Source organism: Pleurodeles waltl, chromosome 8 (genome assembly GCF_031143425.1).
Source record: "Pleurodeles waltl isolate 20211129_DDA chromosome 8, aPleWal1.hap1.20221129, whole genome shotgun sequence".
In the NCBI taxonomy this organism is placed as follows: Eukaryota; Metazoa; Chordata; class Amphibia; order Caudata; family Salamandridae; genus Pleurodeles; species Pleurodeles waltl.
In genome coordinates, this window is record NC_090447.1 from 1,251,028,403 (window position 1) to 1,251,045,821 (window position 17,419).

The 17,419-nt window shown below is 42.1% G+C and overlaps 1 protein-coding gene across 6 annotated transcripts in view; it reads right to left on the bottom strand.

The window, feature by feature from the left end:
* Positions 1-17,419, bottom strand: part of FRY (FRY microtubule binding protein) — a 598,740-nt gene that overhangs the window by 385,385 nt on the left and 195,936 nt on the right. For all 6 annotated transcript variants that reach the window (XM_069205570.1, XM_069205567.1, XM_069205566.1 and 3 more), the window contains exon 3: positions 1,105-1,158. In XM_069205570.1, coding sequence (XP_069061671.1) covers positions 1,105-1,158 — 54 coding nt within the window. The remainder of the gene's footprint in view (positions 1-1,104; positions 1,159-17,419) is intronic.

Below are 17,419 nucleotides of genomic sequence, written 5' to 3' on the forward strand. Positions count from 1 at the left end.
CGTGACACACATGGAGAGGGGTGGGGCACAGTAAGGTGTACTGAAAGACCGGTAAGTAGAGTGAGTAGAAGAAGAGATAAAGCGCAGGCAACCAGACATGCTGAGATAGGCAGACAAACAAAGGAAAGAACGAGGGTGAAATGGAAGAGGTGAGAATAGAGAGAGATGTACAGAGAAGTGACAGTAGGAGAAGGGTAGCCAAAAGAGTGAGGTACAGAGTGGGCATTCCATGATTGGCGAGGCAGAGGGAGATATGATACAACAAGATAGAGCGGAAGGCAAAGAGAGAAGTAGATAAATAAACTTTTGATCCAATGTTTAGGGAAAGATGGTCTCTACTTTTTGGTTCCAGTGCAAAAAGTGGTGGTAAAGAGAAAGACATCCAAAATGGCACAATCGATGACATCAGTGATGGGTTATTTCCTGCAACACCTCTTGAAGGCCACATGCTATAGAAAGACTGACAAAAAGATGTCCTAACAGGCCATAGCTCTCGTCACAAAGACTAAAAGAGGAGAAAGGTTACAACTCTGCTGACAACATAGTTGTCCAATGGTAGCTTACTGCAGAGGAAAATCTGCAGCTCACAGACAGTCAGTAGAACTCCCCACTAGAGGAAACAATACGCCACAGTTCTCCTAATAGTCAATAGATGCGATCATATGCTTATTGGGGTCTCTCCTAAACACAGATAATTAGTGATGGCAACAATTAATTAAATGAGCCATTAGAAACTATGATATGTTCAGATTTAGAAGACTGACCATTTTTGTTTATTAGCATGTGGATTTAAAATATTACCATTGCCCCCTCATCATTTACACTCATTTAAACTCATTAAGGTCAATCAGTCAAGTCTGGCAGATGCCCCTTAGAGTACTTGACTCGGTATTTGCGTACACACTCTCCATAATGAATGTAACCGCAGTTCTCAATCTAACATAGATTCAGATTGTAGTTCACAATTGGAGACCTGGACAGTGTAGAGGTTACTAAGTCTGACCCAAAAACCAATCCCATCTAAAGGGGGTAGCTTAAGTCACAAGATGTGAAAAGAAACAAAACAAGCAAAAACAAAGGAATGTCAAGAAAAGCAACACTTACTTGATCAAACTGGGGATCTTCGCCTCGTTGTAGAGATTTTGTCAATGGCTTCTCCTGCAGAAACAGAAAATAGTTACTAGTGTGACAACGAATGAAGGGCAGCACTTAATATTACTCTGAGTTGAGATTTTAAATGTGTAAGTGCATTTTCACATATTTTAGAATGCCAAAACAGAGGGCCAACTGTGAAGGGTGTTTGGCAGTGCATTCTAAGGAATTACCAATGCCCACAGTTATGTTTTACTTCTAGGAATACGAATCGAATGCTGCTCATCTGATCGACACGCTCCCAGTGGAGAACAGAGAAAGGGGTTGGGGTTGGTAGGCTTAACAGTGGTCCGCAAGGGTTTGAGCCACGTCATTTTTTAAAGGAAACCACTATGTAAATATCTGCCATTTAGGTTCATTTTGAGCAAATCTATATAAAAATCTGCCACTGACAGGCTCTCTTAGACCAAAGCATGGTATAAGAAGAGAGTGAAGGGTTTGCTCGTAAAGATACGTAAGGACTGCATAAATCTTAAACCAGGTGAAAGTGAAGGCGTGGCAGAATGTATATATTTTGCCACTGCGAAAGTGACTAATATGAATCTGAGTCCAGTAACAAAAAAATAATTGCATCTGGCATTATGGTCTCTGATGTGCACCACTAACCTTCTCCTCCCAACATATTTACAAAGAATTCAGAACACTACAACATGGGAAGTTGTGTCTCTAATGCCTGTACACCAATGGTAGAAGCCCAGTGTCCCTCCTAATCTCCCATTACAAAGCTATATTCCTCAGATAAAACAGGAAAAGTGAGTTAGGGGTGCTCGTCTTTTTTCAAGGCAAACTTTATGGCATTATACTAATCAAAATGCCTTTGTCAGTTTCAAGCTTGGCATTGATGTGCTCCTTTGCTAAGCCTAAACTTAAAAGACTGTATCAGAATGCAGACAACAGGGACTAGCAACAGAACACTGCATCTCACTAAGACTTGCTACTGTTACAACCATCTTTACATGAGGCAGGGAACACCCAGGTCCAGCAAAGGTAAAAGTCGCAAAGCGCGTGAAAATGCAGAATGTCAACAAGACTAACTGGAGGACTTAATGGTGCAGCGTACAAAAAGTGTGTGTGTGTGTGTGCGTGTGCGTGTGTGTAAAACAGTGAACGAATGTACCACTGCACTCCAGGAAACGTCTTTCTTAGCTTATTTATTCAGCACAGTGTGAATGCCTCGACCAATATATCAGACACAAAATGCAATGCCCCTGACCACTCCCTTAAAACCATTAATATGAGGCAATTAAAATTGTTGTAAATTATCTTACACATGATATTACATTATTGCATATCACCCTTCCCTTACCACTTTGACAGAGATGGCAATGAATGTAGTATCATTAACTAGTTTATGTGTCGATTTATCTGTTATTTTGTTATATTTCACTTACAGATGTTATTTATTGATATAAATATTATGAGATCAAAAACATTGCATTTGTAGTTTGAGTTATGCTTGCATGACTGAGTTTTTTAAAGACATATGTTGGGGTGTTACACCCAAAGCTAACCATTACTTACCTTTAACCTTTGTTTGTTTCTGTGAATTTTGGATTTTTTTGCTAATACACCACAATTAAGAGTTCCTGCACCCAATTCCCTGTGAGCTGCTAACCCCCGCAGCGTGGCAGTCTAGAACGGACCTGCACCCAACGCTCCATGGGTGCCCATTCCCTGAAGCGCATTATTTTGGCAGGGGTTGACAATGCACTCGCAAGGCCCTGCTCAAACCCCGTCACATGCAGTTAACCCTCACGTGTGGGAATTGTAAAAGTGCAGCAGCAGTTCAGTGAAAAGTTTTTTATTAATTTATTTTACATGATTCACAAAACTCATGCTCGGTTCATAAATCCTGGCCCCTCCATGGGCACCACAATCCAAAACCCGTAATTTTGATTCCTACAATATTTTTTTTTGATCATGATTTAATTACCAAGGGTTACTTTAGTCTCCCCCCACAAAGTCCTTGGGGTCAAGGTAGGTTCACCCTGTCCTATTATGCCATTTTTTAATACTTTTTTTTTGTTTTTGTTTACTTTTTCCAACACGGTACACCATGTTGAATTATATTGGCTGCAACAGCAATTCTTCTGTGGCGCCAATCAGATCATGGCATGTTTGTGAATTAGCAACAGGTCAAGAAAACAAATCTTTCAATGGTATACCTTTTTCAATCAAATTTGCGAACCTTCTGTGAATTTGCGAATCCATGGAAGATCTATACATTAACAGTCCAGGTATCTCTAAAATGTAACATCCAAGCCCACACTGGGACACTTTTAAAAGCTAATTTCCTGAAAATAACTGAACAGATTTGCACCAAACTAAGTAAAGGCATTTCCTTGAGTAAATGTCCATGTACAGGCCAAGTTCGTTGCTATTCCATTTAGCTGTTTTTTTTCTGTATCAAGCGGCAAAAACCTCTATCGAAGTTAATAATGGGAAATGAACATTTTGGAATCTCCACCCACCCCCCTTTTTTCTCCTAGGGCTCCACCCGACACAGCTGCCTGAAATTTGTCGGGAAGAACCCAAAGCAAATGTGCTTCTTTAAAAGTTGTATGCAGATTTGTTGGATTGCACCAAAGTTATTAAGAAAAAATGCCTTTCAATGGAATGATTTAGCCATAACTACAGAGGTCGTACACCTCTTCAAGCAGGGCGCCTCATAATGGTGCTTCAGGTGTCCCCTCTAAATTATACCAACTTCTAGACCCGGGATGTGTTGGGGACGAGGGCTGCGTCATTTCTCTGAGACTCTCCACACGTTTGAATGCTGCGCCTTGTGACAAGTCGAGTTTGTTTTCCCTAGGAACGCTAATGTTAGCATATTTAGTAAGAAATGCTTGTAATTGCCTTTGAAGGGCTATTTCTGCCCCTCACCCAGTGGACTGTTTAACTCTACCGTGCCTACATGAAGAAAAGGCAGAAAGGCAAGAACTACATTTTATTTTGCATTTCACAAGCCTGCCAAGTGGCACATGATACCATCGGCCATGCCTGCCTTCTCAGCCAAGAGCATGTTGCATTGCAGGCCATGGAATTTTGTTTTAGCTCAAAACCACGACATGTAAGGTGCTGCTGGTTAAAATGCCTGAAGGTGTTATACATGACATGAAGCCTCTTGGCAGATTTGTTTTACAATTTTGCAAAAAAGTCCTTTAATCCGTTTAATAAAATGCTGTTTCGCATATGAAACAAAAATAAACTCTGCTCACATATTTTGTGAGGATTCACATCAGGCATTAAACCCAGAACAGAAAAAGCAAATCGTTTTGTCTTGTGTATTGGGAAGCATTGTACTGAGCTTCACAATGCAACAAAGGCACTACCTGGGCAGCAGAGCAACCTCCCCCGACACAAAGAATAAGTAACAAACAGATGTCAGTAGCACAGGGAACATTAAAGGTTTCCCTCAGTAACAGGCACGACACAGATAGCTAACAGGTCAAAGAGTGAGTCACAGGTGTAAAAGGACTGCTGTACACTCTCTGTAAACAGACAAGGATATAAGAAGTGCAGCAACCCTGGAAGAAACAGCCAAACTTCTTTTGGAACTACCATATATCCATGTACTCACATAGGATGGTGAACCCCCAATTTTCTAGTGTGGTATGCTACATCAATGGGTTCTGCATCTAGCACCGAAGAACATTCGAGAGCACTACTGTTCATAAGTTGTATAGGTCCCTAGTTATGGGTTCCCTACTTTCAGTGGGTTTTTGTCCATTATATTCTCTATATTATGGGTTCCCTACTTTCAGTGGGTTTTTGTCCATTATATTCTCTATTTCTTAAACTGATAGATGTGCATTAAAATCGTATGAGTGAGCTAAAAGGTTACTGGTGTTTCCATACCACTAGTATCAGAGCAGGAGGGTCAAGCAGCAAACCCTGCTTCTCTTTTACGTCAACATGTTTCGGTGCTTGATCGCAGCCCAAAAGGATCAGGGGCATTCCTCTGGATCATAGGTCTTAATATCTCAAGCACATATTGTGAAGCCGTCGCTAGTTCACTGGGCAAGTTGTGCAAGTGCACTCGGTATATATCCTTTGTTTTTTCATAAGAACGGGCAAAAGCAGTGGATATAACCCTTCTTCATTGAAGAGGTACCCCTTGGGCAGAAACAGTGAAAGCTACCCTTCTTCAGAGGATAGGTACAGCTAGGGCAGTACCAGAGCACACTTTCTCAATCACAGGACACGTACCAAATCAGGCAGCAGCTGTGCAAGCTTTGCTTCCTCAAAAAATAGATACAGCTTGGCAGGAGCCAAGAAAGCATCCCTTTCTCACAGAAGGCAACAAGTGCAATCGTCCATTCCCTGCAGAACAAAATTAGTAGCACTGACCAAAACAAGGTTTCATTGCTCACAGAACATGTACAGGTAAGGCCTGAGTGACACATAGGTTACAGGTAGATTTCTGTAGCTAGTGCCTAACTCATTAAGAGGAACTAATAGGTAGAGGAGTTAGTGAATACGCGAGCTCTAACACCACGCTCACTTAGGTGATATTTCATGTCATTATCCTGAAAGCCCTGCTGCTGTCACTAGGTAACCTGCTGATACTGCTCTAATTCAAACTGCCATATCCCCTAGTCTTTCTGCTGTCACATCTTGTAGTTCCAACTGCTGCCATGCACATTTGTCAATAAAATTAGATCTCAAAGGCTGGGCTTATGGTATACCAATTCTGAAATTTTCCCTACATGAAGTTTGAAAGGAGATGGAGGGAGAGGCATATGCCTAGTAGAGTTGGGCGAGCCACAGAATTAGTGGCAGAAGCCGAGCCAGTGGTCCTGCTTAACTCTTAAAAGCCCAAACACGAGCCATGTCAACAAAAGAGTGATCATTTTCCAAGACATATAACTGGGGTCTCTAATCAGACTCTAAAACAGAGTTGTACTCAAACTTCCGCATATTTATCACTATATGCAAACACTCACCTACTCACCCTCACACACTTCTTTCACATTCACTCATTCTTTTACTCTGACACTCGATCACTCCCTCACCTTCTCTCTCTGTTTAGTCTTTATATCTTTGTCTCTCTCCCTCTTTCTAACGTATACACATATTCTCTTCTCCATCGCATATCTTTCTAACTCTAGGTCTCACTTTCCATTTCTCTCTGTCTCATATTTCTTCACCACTTCTCTCTCTCTGCCTACTCTCTCTCTTGTTCGTCTCTCTGCTCCTTTTCTTTTTATCCCTCCTTCCTGCAAAGCAGTGAGATGTAAAACTAAAAACATTCCTGAAGTTACCTACAGATATCTACGTGGCAACATTGCAGAAGTTCTGTCTACACGGGTGAAGCAAAGCAAGCGCCAGCATTAGAGAGGGCCTTTCAAATGTTGAAAGGCCCAAAGCACTGGGGCTGCCTCGGGGCACTGCAGAGGAGGCCTCAGAACTAAGGACTTTTTGCATTTTTGATACTCCATAATGAAAATGCAAAAGTCCTGTAGCTGGTCTCATTTTTAGCCAAATGGTCCCAGCGGTCTTCCGGCTGAACCAGAGCCAGACATCATCACCTCCTGGAGTGCTTGGTCCAGCAATGTAAAATCGAAATGGTAGAAACAAAAAACACACCTCTATGCTGCTCTCTTGTTCTCTTCCCTCCGTCTCCCCTTCTATCTCTATACCCCCCTTTAGAAACTCCTCTTTTCTCTCGGTTACTCTTTCTCTTTCCCGTCTCTATCTGAATCCTTACTCTCCCTTCATCCGTTTACTCTCTTCCCCTCCCTCTCATGTTCACCTATTCATTTTACACCCCAATTCTCATTTATGTTCTTATTTCATCTTCATCTATCTTTTCACCCTTTTCTCTTATCCTGGGCTCCCTCTAACTCATCTTTCACACTTGTCTCTCTCACCCGCCTTTATCCCAACTTGAATTCTTATACATACCCTCTTGTCACACTCTGGTCATTTTTCCCTCTTGTCACCCCCTTTACCTCTCACCCGCCCCTCTTTGCCTTCCTCCTCTTTACTACTTCTGTCTCCCTCTGCAGCATCTGGGCCCAGCACGTTTTTATGTGATTTAGTTCTTTGTATATATACCCACTCTAGCACTGTTGTCACATTTGTTATTTGTACTGGTAATAGGACACCTCCTGTTGGTAGTGTTTCTTTCTCTAGCAATTACCCTGCTCTCTCATATGTCTCACATCGCTACCTCTTCTGATAGCTACTCAAACTATTGTGTAATCATTCACCCTCTACTCTCTTCTTAAACGTATGATTCTCACACTATCCTTCCTCACCCTTCTACCTCCCTGTCTCTCTCACATACCATCCTCTCATACTTTGCACTCATATACCTGTTTCTGTACTATTTCCTGACTATCCTCTAATATCATCATTGAGTCTCGTACATCCCTTTATCATGTCCTTTTTTCATATATCTCCGAGTCTCACCTTCTTCACACCCTTCCCTCAAACATCCCACACACTCCTCTTGCCCAAATACTCACACCCTCAAGTCTCCATTACCAGCTCCTCTGAAAAGCACACATGTATACATTCCGGTCCTCTTTCAAATCTTCCTTCCACTCACAAACCCCACTTACTTGCCCTTCTCACAGACTTAGCCACCCACACAGTGACTTATCAAGCTCACTCACCCCCCTTAAACCGATGCAAACACTCAATATGACTGTTCTATGCTCCCTATCACCATTGCAACTGTTGAATAATCATTTGTTCACATTTTTGGTGGTGAAAACAGAGGACCTGATTTACGAACTGCCTTCGGTAGCATGTAGATAAGTACAACACTAGCACTACTTACTACGAAATGTGATTTAAAAACCTACAAGTGTTATTCTTCACCTCTTCTATTGCTTCCATGAGGAGATCTTCGCACATACAAGTTTACTACTTAGTGATAAATGTGGTGGGGGCCGGAGGAGTGGCTGGAAAAAGGAGGAGGATACTTACTACTAAATAGGGGGGGTGGTGCTTTACGGATAGGATGACCAGATTTTCAGAATTAAAAACCAGGACACAGCCATAAAAATAGAAAACTACTGCTTTGTTCATTTTTGGTTCTAGTAACTTTACAAACTAAGCTTCACTCTCTGTTTCAGGGGCTGGAGATATGCAAGTCAACACTTTGTAGTAAATTTACACTCCGGAATGTTGAAAAGTAAAAGGAAGTAAATTTACTACAAAGTGTCAAAGTAATGGAGATTTACTCATGTGTAAATTTAGCTTTGTGTATAGGTCCCAAAGTTGTGTTCCATAACTATGCACTATCTACTTAGAGGCCATGCTGAGGCGTCTTGAAGAAAACGTCCTATACATGATGGCAGACTTAAATCAAAGCAATGATTATTTCAAGATGAAACACTAATACTTAGTTAAGAAAATGGAGCAATATGAAGGTTTGGTGTCTACCACATTGTTCTCTTGGTAGCTCTTTTTCTACACCATACAAACAAATGCCCTCTTTCTGGGTAAAGTTTTGATATCATGCCCAGTTTAATGTAACTCCTTTCAGCTGTTTGGAATGTAGGTGTGAGCAAAACCTTCTATAAGAGCTGATATAGAAAAATGCATCTTTTTTTCATCCTGCCCCTAATATTATGCAAATGTTCTGCTCCTTGTCTCCCCTAAAGAGCTGATAAACAGATTGCAGCGGGTGCAGAATGTGGCTGCCCGTCTGGTGCTGAACATACCATTTCGCCAATCAATTCAGAGGGTCTAAGAACCCTTCACTGGCTGCCTCTGAGCCAAACCCTCCTTTTCACATTTATGGGTCTGTAACAAACAGATCCTCCCTGCATTTAAAACAGATAAAAAATACCAACCCCTCAGAAATCTTAGCTTGTCTGAGCAAAATTTGCTGTGCATCCCTAGGATTCACAAATCAAGGGCGGGAGCCCAGCCTTCTTCTTTCCTGGCTCCCAAGCTTTCAAATTCCTTGCCCAACTATCTTCAAAGTATTTTCTCAGAGTCCATCTTTAAAGCTTGAAGACCCACCTCTTCAAGGACATTTGACTTTTCTTTTGATGTTTTTTCCTTTTTTTATTTTATTTATTAGGGCTTCCCTCTCAGTTTATGCTTCTTTGCAACTAGCGCCGGGATGCTCCATTTGTAGCGGCTGTTGTGCTCTATAAAAAAAACTTCTCATTCATTCATTTTAAGGTATGTTGCACTCTATAAAAAACGTCTCATTCATTCACATTAACGTATGTATAAAAAATCTTTGAAATCCAATATCAAGTACAGTTATGATTAACTTTACAATCTAAAAATCGTGCAAACGCCATGCAAATCTTTACTTATCCACCAAATGCAATGCTTGTGGCCTATGGCTAGGCCATTCGCCCAAGCCCCAAGTGACAATGATCCCACCATGCATATCAGTGGTTAGCATGTGGTCAACCTTTGCGGTGCACAGCTTTGAATGCTCTAAGCAGATATTGGTTGCACGGGGGTTTGGCCCCTGTGCAGGGGAGATGGTTATGGTCGCATATCTAACCATGATTAGCAAATTTCAGAATGTTTATAGAAATCTATTGAATACAATATATAGCATATAGAGCTGTACACCATTTTTACATACAAGACATTGTTTCTACTAACAGCAGTATATAACACACAGATGCACATCATCATGTACATGTTTGCAATTGAGTCTGTCTTTTCAGCACCAAACTCCCATGCTGTTGTGACAGAATATATAGTACCACTCTCAGTTCAACATGCATGTGAAGTCCTAACCTCAAGGAAGCACTATTCAATAAGAACGTGCACTAAAAATGTCTGTACTTACAATTTACTCAAACTATTTTTGCCAAAGCCACAAGGAAGGCCACCAGTGCGTGGCTCACTCTGTAAACACCTCAACATTCTCACAGTTCACGCCCAACCTCTCTCCCTTCAACCTCTTCCAACACCCTCTGACATGTGTAAGGCTGTTCCCTCTCGCCACTCCTTATAAAAACAAAAGCCTAACTCTCGCCACTTCCCTCTCAACAAATCATTATCTTTCTTACCTGTTCCATTTCTGCACGTTTTTCGTGCTCGTGATTCAGTTGTGGTTGCCACTTTCTGTCCCAGGAGCAGTAGGCATGAAAGATGGACTACCACAAGCTGGTTCACTTTTAGGTCTGGCTGCAGGCAGTGTTAGCTATTTGCACAACTTATGTCACCAATTCTACAAAAATGTATCATAAGAAAGAAACAGAGGGTGAGCTTTGGGACGCCGGCCTTCAGCCATTACCTGTCATGCATCTTTCCTGGTTTACCATTTGCTGGATGGGCAGCCAATCAAGGGAATGTTATATTGCTCTGTTTCAGTTCTCAAACGGTTTTAGTGATAACGGCATCAACTAGTCCTTTTGTTAGGCTGCTGATATGACATATAAGTAGCTTGTCATTTAGAGCTTTCTCGATATATTTACTGTTCACAATAGTTTATTTGCTGACTGAAGGCATTTTTTTTCGGAAGAGCTGTGGTTTTGATGCTGTAGCAGGTCATAAAAGTTATGCCCTATTCATCATTATTTTCCTTTGGAGTCATGATAACATGTTAGACTTGCAGCTTTTTGTTCAGAAAGAATTACGCACGGCATTGATACTGGATCCAAAGGTTATTATTCCACAATTTTTAGGTGTGACTAACTGATCATTTTCCATTGTGACCATTCATCAACATGTCCTTCTGTCAACCTGGATTCACCAATTTGGAATTCACTACATTTCTGGTATTCCAAGTTGACACACAACAAAAATGTTTAACTTCTTGTGGACCTTCTCCTTCAGTCATAAAAAAAGTCAATTGCTGTAATTCAATTTGCAATAACGTACATCCCTTTGTTGACTTCCAACAATTATAGAATCACTTTGCTAAAATTGACAGTAAATCCTGGGTTTACGGAAGTCACAGCTTTAGCTATAGAGCCTACTGAGCACCCAGTGGGCATTTGTTAGGCATCTTGTACCGTGGGAGGTTTCAGAAATTACCTCTAAATCCAAATAACAAAGCCTTCGTCAGTCCACAGAGAATGCATTTGTTTAGAATGGAAAGTTCCTTAATCCCAATGTGCTCTCAGAGTATTTTATATCCGAGTTCCAATCCTCTAGCACTATACAACGAAATTCTGGAAATGCACATTTATATGTAGTATTCATGTAGAGGGTATTCAAGGAAAAATGTGACTCGTGCATCTGATGCAATAACCAGTGTTTCACCGCATGGTCACAGGTTCGAATATTGGCAGGTCTGCTTAGCCTTTCATCATTCCAAATTCGATCAAATTAGTACTAATACGCTGGGTAATAAACATCAGCGTTCTCTTCCAAGATGCCCCTTGTGCTCCTTTACAACTATGTATCTTATTTTATGCTGTGTCCTAGCCGGGAATCCAAAACTATTCCCACCAAAGAGCCACAGAAGGGCGGTCCAAGAAAACACATGTCCAAAGTCCCAGACAAGTCACTTTCTAATTTACACTTTAAGTCCCAAGCCATCAAATGTGGATACTCGCTCAACTGGGTATCTTGGGAAGATATAGGCACTTTACCACTAAAAGAAATTCTGTTTCTGAAGTCTCAAAAAGGAAGATAAATTGTTACTCTGAGTTCTCATTAAGGACTAACTAATGAAAGGGCCTGCATTTGGATTTTCCCCAGTAACATATTGTTCAGATTCAGCAACTCCAGAGTTTGGCAGCTCGTGTGGCCTCTAGAGCATACTGATATTTTCAAATGTTTACTGTACATCATTGCTTACATAAACCAGTCAGTAAAGATTTAAGGTCCTTTGTGTTATTCTCAAGGTCATATATGGACTTGGGTCTGCATTTTTTGCTGTCAGACTTGCTCCTCACATTTCCCCGTTTTCGAAGGTCATCTGAGTGCTGGACTCTGCCCTGCAAGCTGCTTCCTTGTGCAATTCCATGCTCATCCCCTAGAGGATGACAACTAATTATTTTACATTCTGCTGAAAATTGAAAACATAACTTTTCTACCAATGAGTTGACTACTATCACCCGTCTAATTATTTTTAGGTCTGGTCAAGACACAGTGCTAGCTTTCTCGTCAGCCTTATGTAATCTTAAAACTTCACACAAAATACAAGAATTGGCAAAACAGATAGGTGTTAGCTTGGCTGCATACCTTTTGCCTTTGCCAATGTTTGGTACGGTGTTAAATAGTTTTCGTAAAACTTTACTATGAAAGGCTTTCAAAATTGCTATCCTTCCATGCACAAACATTCGCACACGTGCACAGGCAGCCATTTAAAGAGTTTCTATAATAAAGTTCTCAAAAAACATTAATAGACGCGTACATGAGCTTCCTGCTTAGAATTCATTTTTAACAAAAGGGAGAACATTCGAAATGCTTCTTACAGTAATGCCACTGGTGTCATTTACTTTACAGTAGTAAAAGTAGATGGTAATCATTACAAACGACGTTAAGCGGTGGAAATCGTAGTCGTTTTCATTGTTCAACTTAAAAACGTTCTGTTCCCTCTCATATCCGCACGCCACCGGGGCCACTCACTTCCGTGCCTGGCGTAATCGCTTTTTTTTGCAGCCTCACCTGAAAAACGTGCCAGTTAGAAGAGCAAAGTTTGGTGCGTTAATACCAAACTCCTACACATACCCAACTATCCATAACGAATAACACGTCGACCCCAAATGTAAGGCCAAGAAAAAAACCCAGAAAGAAACATTCGCCTTTCATCACATATAGGCCAAGAGCCAGACAAGGGCAACAAACCCAGCTACAAATTTATATTAAACATTTCCCCAAAAGATGGAACTATAAGCAACGGCAGCTATTCTCATGCAGCTCAGGGGGTGAAAGAGCAGCGGAGAAACATTATGGAAAAGAAAACACGAATACAGCGCATACATGTCCCCCCCCACAGTCACATCCCCAGTGAGGTAGCCCCCTTGTCTTCAAACCTGAGGAGTATACAATGCCCCTTCCTCCAGGCATGTGAAAGTGTGCCATGTATGGTGCCATGTCCGTGAATGTCATTATCTAGGGCCTCAAAGAATGTCTTCGCCAAACTGACCTGAATTTGCATTTTTTTCCTCTATAAGCCACCCTGCTGGAAAGCTCACTGGTGCCTGGCATCCTTTGGCTGTGACGTCTTCCTTAATTGCCATAGGTTCTCTCTTCTTGAGCAAAGTGTTGGTATGTAGATATAGAAATTAGCAACAAGTGACGCTCCACCATCATCACAATTTTCATCAGTACTGCAGCAGAGAGAATTTGCTTTCTGCATTCAGTCAAGAAAACCATCACCGTGCCACCTACAGCATCTCAGCTCTTCTTCGTAATGAGGTAAGTAGATAGGTCTTTCCCACCACTCTTGGCTGATCACCCTGTCTGCCTCCCATGAACTCTAAAGAACAACTTCTTCCATAATTCCTCGAAGTCACTTTGTGGGATTCCACCAGGGACACCCAGTGCACGCACTTGGCTACCCATGCTCATGTTGTCAGGAATTTCAAGCTTGTCTTCCAGCTTCAAAAGGACATCCACAACATTATCCATGAATGTCCTCAGGTCCTGCACCCGATCTGTGGACTTGGACACCGAATCACTTTTTGGAGCTCACCTCTTAGCGCCTCATGTGGTTCACCAAATGACAAGACTCTTTTCTTCCAAGTCTCTAAGTTTTTCTACATTCCACATACTGCAACCTCAATGGTGCCCAACCTCTAGTGGCAGTCATCAAACAAGTCAGTGCGTTCACCCAATCTCAGTCCTGCTTCATCTGAGGGTTCTTGATATTAACCCTTTTCAGCGCCACTAGATTGTGGCCTCAGCAATGTAACAAAGTTCTCCATACCAGTGTTTTACTTCATCATCATTTTCACCTCTTTTACAGCAGTGATAGGATGCCCTCTCTTCATATTTAAAGAAGAGGGGCACATCTTGTGTTCTCTTCTCTCACTTATAGAGTAGTGTCCTCACTAAAATCATCCTGACCGGGGGCAGGACACTAACAGTTTGTGAATCCCACCCTGCAAGCTACAAGGGTCCATAATGTCTCCTCAGGTGGATCTTCAGGAACTCCACCTCTCCTAGCACCTCAGAATAAAGACACGTCTGGTCCTCCTTGCCACAAGATTACCGCTGTCCCAAAGCTGACCTTCGCAACACTGAATTCACCAGTGCTCCTTACAGTGCCCCCTCTTCCTGTCACTCAGAGGACAGTCATAGCCACGGCATCACCACCAGGAACAGCAATCTGTGCCACATTCCCACTCTCATGTAGGCCAGAGATTGCGTGGGGAGCTGCTGTGGTGTCATCAACAACAGGCAGGTCCAAAAGGTGGCCTCCAGTACACCAACCTCTTCTCCTACAGAAATGTGATGGGGAAGAGATAGGAGAGGCTGGGAAGTGCCCTTAAAATAAAATAATGAAAACTCCAAGGCATTACACTGCTTCACCTAGGCAGGGTGCCCTGATATCCATGAAAAAAACAGTAAACAACCATTGGCAAAGCCAATAGGCCTTGCCTATGCAAACACTAATGACCAAAAACTACTGACTTTGTCATTGTGTTTTAGCCATACTGTACACCAGCATGACTGCTGATCAGCATGGCTAAAAGTTAGTCGCGTAGAGGAGAGTGGTGTGGAGTGTGGTAGAGTGGAATGGTGAAGAGTGGAGTAGAGTGTTGTTGTGTGGAGTGGCAGAGAGTGTCGCATACTGGAGTGGCACAGTGTGGAGTTGCACAGAGTGGCATACACATATAGAGGGGAGTGGACTAGTGAAGAGTGTGTTGGCGGACAGAGTTGCAGAGAATAGTGGCACTGAGTGCAGTGCCGTAGCGTGCAATGGCATGGAATTAAGCGGCGCACAAGGCAGCGTAGTAGAATGCTGTAGCACAGATTAGAGTGTGCATACTAGAGTGCAGTGGTGTAGAGTGGAGCAGAGTGGAACCGGGCAGAGAGGAGTGTTGCAGAGTAGAGAAAAGTGGTGCACAGTGCAGTGCGGCAGATTGGAGTGGCATAGAGGGGAGTGGCGCAGAAGGGAGTGGCGCAGAGTTGACTGATACAAAGGTCAGTGGCATAGAGTCGGGGGCACATAATGCAGTGGGGTAGAGCGTAGAGTCGAGTCGAATGGCATAGAGTGCAGTGGTGTAGAGTGATAAAGAGCAGAGAAGCATGGAATGGTGCAGAGTATAGTACAGTGCCGTAGACTGCAGTGACAAAGTGCAGTGGCATAGAGTGGAGTAGAGTAGAGTTTAGTGGAAGAGAGTTTAGTGGTACAGAGTACAGAGATGTAGAGTGGAGTGGCACAGAGTGCAGTGACAAAGTGCAGTTGTGGAGACTGAACTGGTGTCAAACGCAGTGGTTAAGAGTAGAGAGGCGTAGTGTGCAGTGGCCTAGAGTAGAGTGGTAAAGAATGCATTGGCATAGAGTAGATTGTCTCAGAGTACAGTGAACTGGTGTAGAGAGGAGTGTTACATAGTAGAGTGCAGTTGCGTAGAGTGGCATGGAGTGTAATGGCATAGAGTAAAGTGGTAAAGAGTGCAGTGGCATAGACCATAGGGTTGTAGAGTAGAGTGGTGAACAGTGGATTGGCATAGAGTGTGGGGGGCATAGAGTTGAGTGTTACAGAGTAAAGTGCATTGGCGCAGAGTGTGTTTGCATAGAATGCAGTGCAGTGGTGTGAAGTTCAGTGTTGCAGAGTGACGTAGTGTACTGTGACGTGGAGTAGAGTGGAGCTGTGCAGAGTAGATAAGAGTGGCCTAGACTGAAATGGTGTAGAGTGCAGAGGCGAATAATGCAATGGTGTGGAGTAGAATGGAGTATTTATGGGTGTGGTGGCACACTGCCATTACAGCCAACACATTTTCAGTTGAAATGACCATTACATTTGCACAGACATACAGTTTTACTAATACATCTATACAGTGAACAGACAAAAATGTGTGGAACTTTCATCATCTAGAGTGATGATTTGTTTTAATCATATTAAAGCATATGTTTCCAACACACAAGAAATAACAAAAAAAAGTGCCTCACTTGTGTTCCTAATTCTGATACATTCTGAAAACACACACTTCATTTAAATGTGGTTGTGTGATAGAAAAAACATTTTCCTACCCCCACTATCAGCAACATTGCCACATAAATCCTCTCACTTTGAAATCAAAGAAAGAAAAGTAAACACACACCCTCAGAAGAAAGCACCTGACATTTGACCTCGGTCTTTGAACGCACAGCAAATGTGACGAGATAAGAACAGGAGTTACAGGCCGGTTTACAGAAAGGGAAGGTACTAACTGAAGCTGGACAGCCTAAAACAAATAAAGCCAGCAAAAGGAATGCAAGAACATTTGAATTACAAACCACAAATCCAAAGCAAGCAACTGACAGAATGCATTCCTAGATCAGCTTTCTGAAAGTCCCCAAGATCTACTTAGCGTCGGATGCAACCTAAAAAGGAATTAGAACCTGGAGTAAAGGACCTTACGTCTTAGACTGGCACTTAAGTGCTAGATCACCTACTGTGTTTTTCAGGTTGACAAGCTTTGCAATAAACAGAAAAGCAACTGTGTGTGGGAATGCAATGTCAAAGAAAACAACAAGAGTCTCCCACTTCCTCAGAAATACCCAACAGCTGAAGTAGGTTGTAACTTGTTCACAAAATAAGCAAAATATAAACAGCAACTGGATACGCCTTCAGAGCACCAACAATGAAAAATATCTGCACTTTAGCTACTGTAAAGCAGCTCTTCCAATCTGAGAGACACACAAGTACTGCAAGGACGCAACAAAGGAAACCCCACCTCAGTGTTAAGATGAAACCACCATTTAGTCTTTTTACAAGAGCTAAATGTCTGGAAGGGAGACATGTCACTCGTCCACAAGAGCGTTGTCTCGTTGTAAATTATCTTTGCAGTATGCAGCAAAGCTGAGTCCATGTTAATTATTGTTTGTAGACAAAACCACCACACATCAGCAGAGCACTTTTAGAAAGATCCCTAGGAATGTAAAAACCCAAGAAAAAAGACACTTCTCTATTTAAACCATACAAAGCTAATAATTATTCTAAGCATTATACAGGAATGTTCTAGGGCAGCAGTTCTTATAATCTGTGGTCTGGGGATCGCTGTGGGTCTGCAAAGCCTACACAGGGGCTCAGCCACTGATTAGAAAATTAAATATTATTAACAGATTAATAAAGTGTGTATAAACAAGGGAGCAAAATCTAAAATTGAAAAATTCAAAATGTTTGGCAAATTCGAAGGAATTTCAAATTGAAGGCTAAAAAAGTAGTTGG